The 10324-nt window shown below is 41.0% G+C and overlaps 1 protein-coding gene across 1 annotated transcript; it reads right to left on the bottom strand.

Annotated features, from left to right (window-relative positions):
- Positions 1 to 1254: 1254 nt before the first annotated feature.
- Positions 1255 to 3030, bottom strand: LOC100666402 (olfactory receptor 6E1-like). Its single transcript, XM_003420980.3, has one exon. The coding sequence runs from the start codon at positions 2682 to 2684 to the stop codon at positions 1707 to 1709; it is 978 nt and encodes a 325-aa protein (XP_003421028.2). The 5' UTR covers positions 2685 to 3030; the 3' UTR covers positions 1255 to 1706.
- Positions 3031 to 10324: the final 7294 nt, after the last annotated feature.

Genomic DNA, 10324 nt, shown 5'->3' with positions numbered 1-10324 from the left:
TGGTACTGGTACAATGACAGATGCATTGACCAGTGGAACAGAATTGAGGACTCAGATGTAAATCCATCCACCTATGGTCACCTGATCTTCGACAAGGGCCCAAAGTCCATCAAATGGGGAAAAGACAGTCTTTAACAAACAGGGCTGGCAAAACTGGATGTCCATCTGCAAAAAAATGAAACAGGACCCATATCTCACAGCATATACAAAAACTAACTCAAAATGGATCAAAGATCTAAATATAAAGACAAAAACCATGAAATTCATATAAGAAAAAATGGGATCAATGCAAGATGGCATTAACAGGATACAAACCACAAACAACAACACACAAGCTCCAGAGGATAAGCTAGATAACTGGGATCTTCTAAAAATTAAACACTTACGCTCATCAAAAGATTTCGCCAAAAGAGTAAAAGAGAACCTACAGACTGGAAAAAAATTTGGGGCTATTACAAATCAGACAAAGGTCCAATCTGTAAAACCTGCAGGAAAATTCAACACCTCTACAACAAAAAGGCAAATAATCCAATTAAAAAATGGGCAAATGAAATGAACAGATGCTTCACTAAAGGAGACATTCAAGCAGCCAACAACACATGAGGAAATGCTCGCAATCACTAGCCATTAAAAAAATTAGAGAAATGCAAATCAAAACCACAGTGAGATACCATATCGCCCCAGCATTACTGGCACCAATCAAGAAAACTGGAAATAACAAATGCTGGTGAGGCTGTGGGGAGATTGGAATTCTTATGCCCTAATTGTGGAAATGCAAAATGATACAACCATTTTGGAAAACGATATGGCATTTCCTTAGAAAGCTAGAAATAGAAATACCATATGATCCAGCTGTCCCACTCCTAGAAATGTATCCTAGAGAATCAAGAGCTGTCACAGGAATAGACATATACACACCCATGTTCATTGCAGCATTGTTCACAATAGCAAAAAGATGGAAACAACCTAGATGTCCATCAACAGATGAATGGATAAACAAACAATGGTACATGCACACAATGGAGTATTATGCAACGATAAAGAACAATGATGAATCTGCAAAGCATCTCATAACATGGATGAATTTGGAGGGCAGTATGCTGAGTGCAATAAGTCAATCACAAAAAGACAAATATTGTATGAGACCACTACAGTAAAAACTCAAGAAAAGGTTTACACACAAAAAGAAGCAATCTTTGATGATGCTGAGGGAAGGGAAGTGTGGGAAAAAAGGAAAAAAAAAGACCTGATATGTTTCTGTGACAGGACACAGTACCGGTGTGAAATGAGAGCTACGCAACAGAGGACTGTTCTCTCCTCTGAGGGTGTTGGAGACGAAAAGTCATTAACGAGTCCACAAGTATTTATTGAATGTCTGTGTTTTCTATGTCAATGTACTGATGATTGGGGCTTATGGTGAAATACAGAGCTAGTGTCTGACCTCAAAGAACTTGTATTCTGCTGAGAACCCAGACATACACAGAAAGAATGAACATAAATATTCAAATTTGATATTTAATAAAAATGCCATGAGGAGCAAGAGAGCTTTTGAGTTTATGCTGACTTGCATATTGCTGGCACCATTTTTCCGCAGCGTAAATGTCATCAGAGCTTTTTCTGAAAGATAAGGCTGAATTTCTTGCAGGGGCCTGATATTTCCTTAGCTCGTCTGGGAACATTATCTTCAGCCTCTTTGTTCCACAGCTTTATGAGAGGAGCTTGCTCACCTTCTCCCTCAACACCTGCTTCACCTGTTTGTTTCTCAGGGTGTAGATGAAGGGGTTGACCATTGGGGTCACCACAGTGTTGAGCAGGGCCACCACCTTGTTTCTGTCCTCCCCCTGGCCACCTTTGCCTGACCGGACATACATGAAAATGCAGCTGCCATAGAAGAGAGACACGACAATGATGTGGGAGGAGCAGGTTGAGAAGGCTTTCTGCCTCTCCTTGGCTGAGGTGATGCACAGGATGGTGTGGAGGATGTGGCCATAGCAGGTGGCTGTCACAGAGAGAGTGCCCAGTAAGCTGAAGTTGGCTGCAATAAAGCCCAGAAGCTCTATCAGACTTGTATCTGCACATATGAGTTCTAGGATAGGAAAGTTGTCACAGAAGAAATGATTAATGATATTGGGACCACAGAATGGCTGCTGAAATAGGATTGAACCTGGAACAATGATGAGAAGGAATCCTGTCATCCATGAACAAAGGACCAACTGGACACAGACTCTTTTGCTCATGATGGTGGCATAGCGCAAGGGGTTACAGATGGCCACATACCTGTCAAAAGACATCACTGCCAGGAGATAAAACTCTGTGGTGCCCAGGAAGAAATAGAGGAAACTCTGTAGGAAGCAGCCTGGTAGAGAGATAGTCTTCCTTCCAGTTAAGATATTGTTCAGCATCTTGGGAAAAATGACCGAGGTGAGCGAGATCTCCAGGACAGCAAGGTTGTGGAGGAAGTAGTACATGGCGGTGTGGAGGCGTCTGTCCATGAGGGTGATGACCACAATAAGGAGGTTCCCCAGCAGAGTGAGGAGGTAGGTCAGGAGAAACCCCAGGAAGAGGAGCATCTGCAGGTCACAGGCATCTGAGAGCCCCAGCAGGATAAACTCAGTGACAGTGGTGCTGTTCCCCATGGCTCCTCTGACCCTGGCTGGGGACAGCCAATCGGAGGTGTTCGGCATCAGGGTTGTGATGCTTTGGTCATCTGAGGAAGCCTGGAGCTGAAAGGAAAGAGGGATGAGTGCTGCGTTTTGGGCTGAAAGAATCTTTTATTTCTGTGAAGGGCATGTCTCACCACCACTGACTACGTGGGCTGGATTTGCAGAGCCCCTTCTGGAATCCTTTCATTTTTGGTTACTGTCCTATCTGTATGCTAGAGGAGGAAGTAGGGATGGCTAGGGTGGACGAAGTTAGGCTCAAAAACAAAAATTAACCATACTTACCTTTCCTCTTATTCCTGATTCCTCAAGTAATTCTTTTGCCACTAAGAAAATTTGCTTTCAATACCTTCTATTTCCCTCCAATAATGGGCCTTCATCTATAAGTAGTTCATATCTTTCTGCTTAACTTAGGCGTTCACTATCGGGTGCATATTCTGAAGTAAACTGGCTTAAAACGTATGGAAACGCTATTTCTGAAACAAGATTACCTGAATCTTTAAAGCATTTTATTTATTTATTTATTTTATTGTGCTTTAGGTGAAAGTTTACAGCCCAAGTTAATTTCTTATACAAGAATTTATACACATATTGTTTTGTGACATTAGCTGCACTTCCTGAAACGTGACAGCATACTCTCTCTTTCCATCCTGGGTTCCCTGATTCCGTTCGACCAGTTTCTGTCCTTTCTTGCCTTCTCATCCTGCTTTTGGACAGAAGCTGCCCATTTGGTTTCTTATATCCAATGGAACTAAGAAGAACATTCCCCACATGTATTTTTATTTTATGGTCCTGTCTAATCTTTGAAGAGTGGGCTTCAGGAATGGTTTCAGTTCTTGGTTTACAGTGAGTCTGGGAGCCATAGTTTTGGGGTTTCTTCCAGTCTCTGCCAGACCATTAAGGCTGGTCTTTTTATGTGAATTTGAATTCTGTTCTACATTTTTCTCCTGCTCTCTCTGGGACTCTCTGTTGTGTTCCCTTTCAGGGCAGTCACTGGTAGTAGCCGGGCACCATCTAGTTCTTGTGGTCTCAGGCTGGTGAAGTTTCTGGTTCATGTGGTCTCTTAGTTCTTTGTGCTAATATTTTCCTTGTGCTTTGGCTTTCTTCGTTCTCCTTTGCTCCAAGTGGATGGGAGCAATTGAAGTATCTTAGATGGCCACTTGAAAGCTTTTAAGACCCCAGACGCCACTCACTAAAGTTTGATGCTTTTATCCTGTTCATTGTTGAAACCTGTGAGAGCTGGAACTCGATAGGACTGCCTTGTTTTTTCGGGTCTCCCAAATTTTCTGCCATTGACAGGGTGCAGCAGTACCACATTTGTATCACTCTATTAGTGGAAGATATTTCAGTTACCAGGTCTGAAAGGTTTCTGCTTTACCCAGGTTCCTGCTTTCACAGGTTTTAATGTATTTGGATTAGAAAACAGAAAAGAAGAAATATATGAAAGAAAACAACTCTCACAAATGAAAAAAAAATCCAAGTAATATCTGCATAAATCAGATTTCCTTAGTAAGAGTTTGGTATTCAAAGTTATTAATGATCTGTCCCCAAAAGATATTTTCTGGTTAATCCCCCATTACATCTGGCATCATACCCTGGACTCTACGTATGATAGACTCTTCGCAGTTCTTTGATTTCTTACCCATTTTCATGCACCTGTGCTTTTGCACATGGCATTTTTTCAGCTTGAAATTATCAGCCTTTCAAATCCTGTTTCTCTTAAAAGTCTCCTCAGTAAGTGCATTTCCTCCATGAAAACTTCTCTTCTGAATGAATGAGTCTTTCCTGTGTATCTCCCATAATTTTATGATATCTCAGTTTATTTTGACTTTATTTTATAGTTGCTTTTAATTTGTTGCTCACTGAGTCAAAAATTTCTTCATTAATCTTAGTACTTTCTACAGCACCTAGAACATATTTCTTTAAACAATCAGCTTTAATAAACACTTATTGAATGAATGAATAACAGCTCAAATGCCTGAGAGAGACATTGGTGAATATTTTCACAATTGCCTAAGGACTTACCACTTATGTAGTATTTCCTGGAGGTCAGCGGCCTTGCAGAGTCAGCCTGCCAAGTAATCTTAAGTTGGTTCATTTTGAGGAGAGATTGCTTTTCCTCGTGAGGAGGAGGAGTTTTCTTCCTATAATCACTCCCTGAATAAATACTCTCCATTGTTGAGGTGGTATAGAGTTTGAGCTAGTCAGTAGACAGAGGTCTGGTTGGGTGTACTAGAGGACTTCTGGAAGCAAAACAAAACAAAAAAATCTTAAAAAGGTCTCTTTTTAAAAGCCAGCATCCCTGGAAGTGTCCTTCCTTAAGCATTATCAAGTACTACTTTATTTGTCTGGCATATTTATTGCAAGAATTATTTGCCAGTGTCTGAGAATAAAATTGGGACTCAATTTAAGGACCTGGGAGAAGGAAGTGGTAGGGATGGTGGGGCTTCAGGGAGATGAAAGTGGCATTAGTGGGGAGGATGAAATGGTGAACTTGACAAAATTTGCCTTTTTTACAATTTTGCCTTTATTTTACCAAAGGCTACACTACTCAACATCATTTCACAAACTACCATTCTATCTAGCATTCATTGGCAATTGTTAAAGAACACAAACTGTTAATCAGGCTCTGAGGCTATAACTAGAGATATTCTTCAGGACTTATTTCTAGATTCAATATCATCTGATTCATAAGTGATCTGAAAAAGTGGTCTCTGCACCCTGATCATTTGGTTTCATGAGTGAGCGCATGTGGCTGAGAAAGTTACCCAGCTCTTTCCAGAACACAAGCAGAATCCATCATGCATGTGTTTCCCAGAAATATCATCAGAAACTAATAGGATGAGGGTTATCTAGTGAAGTTCTTGGTAAGATACATTCAGAGGCCTATAGGAACAGAGATTAATATAATGAATAGCTGGAGGTGAGTGGAAGAGAAGGAAAAAGCCCAGGGTCCATAGCGGATCATGAGCTGAGCACAGATAATGCATGCAAAGACATTGTAACCAGCACAAGGACATAGCACATAGACAGTTCCTTGGATAAAGTTCCTGTTTTTTTACCTCTTATTTCAAAAGGAGGCCACCAGCTTGGGGTCTTTCTAGATACAATGGGAAATGGACTACTTCATGAATTCCAGGCATTCTCCCTTTTATTGTACATGCTTGTTGAGGGAAGGAAGAGATTGTCCAGGAGCCTGAAAGCCTGGACATGTCTGTACTCATCCATTTCAGACCATTCATTATTTTAAGGGCAGTCATTTAGGCTCCAGTGGGAAAGTCTCTGTGGATGCTGTAGAAGCTTGTGCTCCCCAGGCTGGAGCTGTATGCTCTTTTGAAGAGTCCTAGATCACTTAGAAGAAAGATGAGCTTTTTCCCCTCTAAGGAAAAGCATTGAGAATTTCACCCAGGTTCAGTGTTGTCCATAGCTTTGGGCTTCCAAGGGGACAGTTGCACAAAGCACAAGGTAGGACACCGTTGTTTAAGTCAGGCCAGGCAAAGTTCCTCACTGCTAGCAAGTAACTTAATGGCTCTGACTGGATAAGGACTTGTTTAGCTACTGCTATGTTCTAGCATTGACCTGGATGGTGGGGCTAAAGTTACAAATGAGACCCAGTGCCTGTCCTCAGTGTGCCAGACCTCATAAAAGAATATAAAAAGCAATTGCCAGTAGGAGGGAGACTTGAGAAAGCCACTGCTCCTCTGCAATCCCCTGAGGACTGAGGTGGGAGGTGGAGATTACCCCAAATGTCTTAGAGCAGCTGTCTAGCAGCCCCCTGAGGAAGTCCCAGTCAGGACATTCCAAACATTCTACTCACAGGATTGCAGAAGATACTGGATTCTCATGGAAGTTTCTTGCCATTGCAATATTAGCCCTAAATGCAGGTCTTATACTGTTGGTATGAGATCTTCATGTCTCATGAATTTGATGGCATTCTCTTAGAACACCTGTTTTTTCCCCAAAGCTTCCTGATCCAGCAGCCACTTTCCCTGGGTCACTAAGAGTCAGAGGATGGTGTCCTTAACTTTGCCATCATTCAGAGGGTCTGATGAGTTCAGACAGTTTTGAAATCATCCATTTTCAGCAAGTTCATCCTGGGAAAAGTCTTGGAAAAGTGCAGTAGTCCTTTGGAGCAATCCTTCATCCTCCTCTTGGACTAACGTGGTGATTCTGACTGATAAAGACTTTTATTTCATTGTCACGTGGGCCCAGTCTCTATGAAGTGATGCTTCTCCTGCGGGCTCTGGGGCTCTAGGAGACAGTGGGTGAGCTACTTCTGGAATAAAGACTCATCTTCATAGAAGTGACATCAGGGCTGAAAGATACGTGTTGCAGCTTTGTTTTCTTAAGGGATCTAACCTTCTCTCTAGTTTGATGGGGCTTGGAATCCCCAGAGAATTAATATAATGGGCTTCCTCACTCAGACTCTTCCTAACTCTCTTGGCTGTTACATACTACAACTTGCAAACCAAAGTTTCCATTGTTTGTTCAGATCAAGAATAACAGTTACTTTTAGTTAAAATAATGACTTCAATTATACCTCTGAAATAGGGACCACTGTCTGATGTTTGGTAGTCCTATTGTTAAAGGGATGTAAGGAACCACTATGAGTAATAAAGAGCCTTGGCCAGTCTTATCTTGACCTCTACCTGACTGTGGCTGGTAGATGGTAGAAGATGGGGTCCTGGGGGAAGGGTGAAAATAGAAGGAAGTGAAAGAGTTCAATTAATTTTTTTTTTCTTATTTAAAAATGTAAAAAGTACTTGGAAAAAACCCCCAGATGCTTGTGCTCAAAGCATAGTCGAGAAAGGAGGAACAAAGAATGAAATCTTGGCCCTTGACCAGGCTATACAAATGGCCTCTTCAACAAGTTCTTGGCTATTCTATTTTCAATACTGTTTATAAGAAAATTAAAGCAGATAATTTGTAATGTCATTTTCCTTAAGTATGTATCCTTGAAAATAGAAAAACTAGAAACTCTATTAAAATACATATTTAAAAAAAAACCCATGCATGGTGCTATCTTAATATCATTAATTCTTTGGTACTTTTTTTTTTGCTGGATTTTTCTGTGCATTTCTTACACATTGCTCTTGCTGTCGTTAGGTGCCGTAGAGCTGGTTCTGACTCATAGTGACCCTATAGGACAGAGAAGAACCATCTCCATAGGGTTTCCAAGAAGTGGCTGGTGGATTTCTTTTTTTTTTTAAATTGTGCTTTATGTAAAAGCCGAGCTTTTAACCACTATACCACCAGGGCTTTATTCTTTTTTTTTTTTTTTTTGAAATTGTGCTTTAGGTAAAAGTTTACAGCTCAAGTTAATTTATAATACAAATATTTATACACATATTGTTATGTGACACTAGTTGTAATCCCTATAATGTGACAGCACACTCCCCTTTCCACTCAAGGTTTCCTGTGTCCATTCAACCAGCTCCTGTCCCTTCCTGCCTTCTCATCCTGCCTCTGGACAGGAGCCACCCATTTGGTCTGATGAAGCTGCTTGAACTATGAAGCATACTCTTGACAAGAATTAGTTTATGTTTTGTAGTCCAGTCTAATCTCTGAAGAGTGGGCTTCGGGAATGGTTTTAGTTCTGGGTTAACAGAGCTTCTGGGGGTCATGGCTTCGGAAATTCCTGCAGTCTCATTCAGACCATTAAGTCTTATCTTTTTACGTGAATTTGAATTCTGCTCCACACCTTTCTCCTGCTCCATCAGAGACTTTCTGTTGTGTGCCCTGTCAGGGTGGCCACTGGTGGTAGCCAGCACCATTTAGTTCTTCTGGTCTCAGGTTGATGGAGCCTCTGGTTTAAGTGACCCTTATGTCTCTTGGGCTAATATTTTCCTTGTGTCTTTGGTGTTCTTCATTCTTCTTTGCTCCAAGTGGGTTGGGACCAACTGATGCAAGTTTTAACACCCCAGACGCCACTCACCAAAGTGGGATGCAGAATATTTTCTTAATACACTTCATTATGCCAATTGATTAAGATGTCCCCTGAAACCATGGTCCCAAGACCCCAGCCCCAGCCACTCTGTCCCTTGAAGTGTTTGGTTGTTTTCAGGAAACCTCTTAGCTATGGTTTAGTCCAGTTGTTCTGACTTCTCCTGTATTTTGTGTTGTGCTTCCCTCACCTAAGATGATTCTTATCTACTATCTAGTTTTTTTTTTATCTAGTTAGTGCATACCCCTCTCCCTCCCTCCCCACACTCATAACTTCTGAAGAATGTTTTCTTCTGTGTTTAAATCTTTTCTTGAGTTCTTATAGTAATGTGAGAACAGAGGGTAATGGTGATTTGCTTTCTGGGAAGGTCTTTTTGCCAGTGACAAAGCCCTGAGGAAAAGTGGCTTCATAATGGTAGTAGGCAGGTGGGATCTTGGAGAGCATCAATGAGTTTCCCACAGCCCAGAGATGTGCCGAAATAGAGTAATGATGCCTAGAACACTTGAGAAGGGTATACATAGATGTAGCAGGAAGACCCGCCCAATCTGACAGTTTCTTATTGATGAGAATGAGGAGTGATATTCCAGCTACCTGTTGTGGACTGACTTGGGGTCAAATGGGAGGATGCCAGGGGGATAAATGCCAAAGGACTGGATGCCTGCTTGCCTCCTCCCATCCTTCTCGGAACCTACACACACCCTGAAAAAAGTGTGCATGTGGGAGAACCCTGAGTTAAATGAGACTTAATTTTCACCATCAGGTTAATGGAGTCTGTAGTGAAATTAAATCAGGAAATTTATATTTCTTGCACACATGAGTTTGTGAACTGGGATTAGTATTTGTTTTACCTAGTATCAGATAGTGTTATAAATCAATGGAATCAATATTTATATATAATGCGAATTGAAATATAAGTACATACACCAAATTGTTATAAACTTTTCAATATAAACATAATGTAGTTTATTAATCCTTTTCAACAAAAATACGTCAACATTTCACTGCTCTGAGGGCCAGTTTGTCTTCTTAGTCCATTAACTATGTTGTTGTTGTTAGGTGCTGAGGAATAGGTTCTGATTCATAGATACCCTATGAACAACAGAACTGAACACTGCCTGGTCCTTCCCCAAGCTCCCAACCTTTGCTATACTTGAGCCCATCATTGCAACCACTGTGTCAATCCATCTCATTTATGGCCTTCTGCTGTTTTGCTGATCATCTGCTTTACCAAGCATGATGTTCTTCTCTGGGGACTGGATAGCATATCCAAAGTATGTGAGATGAAGTCTTATCATCCTCACTTCTAAGCAGCTTTGTGGCTGCACTTCTTCCAAGACAGATCTGTCCATTCTTCTGGCAGTCCATGGAATTTTCAGTATTGTTCACCAACACCATAATTCAAAGGCATGAATTCTTCTTTGGTTTTCCTTATTTATTGTCCAATTTTCACATGCATATGAGGCAATTGAAAATACTACCACTTGGGTCAGGCACACCTTTGTTCACAATGTGATATCTTTGCTTTTTAACCCTCTAAATTGGTCTTTGCAGCAGATTTGCCCATTGCCATACAGTGTTTGATTTCTAAACTGCTGCTTCCCCATGGGTGTTGATTGTGGATCCAAGTAAAATGAAATCCTTCACAACTTTGATCTTTTCTCTGTTTATCATGGTATTGTTTATTGGTCCAATTGTGAGAATTATCGTTTTCTTTATGCTG

Source organism: Loxodonta africana, chromosome 10 (assembly GCF_030014295.1).
Source record: "Loxodonta africana isolate mLoxAfr1 chromosome 10, mLoxAfr1.hap2, whole genome shotgun sequence".
In the NCBI taxonomy this organism is placed as follows: Eukaryota; Metazoa; Chordata; class Mammalia; order Proboscidea; family Elephantidae; genus Loxodonta; species Loxodonta africana.
Note: the sequence above shows the minus strand (reverse complement) of the source record. Positions and strands in the feature narration are given on the sequence as shown.

What these genes read in the sequence shown, in the direction of transcription:
- LOC100666402 (XM_003420980.3), bottom strand. Translation starts at nt 2,684, where the DNA reads ATGCCGAACACCTCCGATTGGCTGTCCCCAGCCAGGGTCAGAGGAGCC.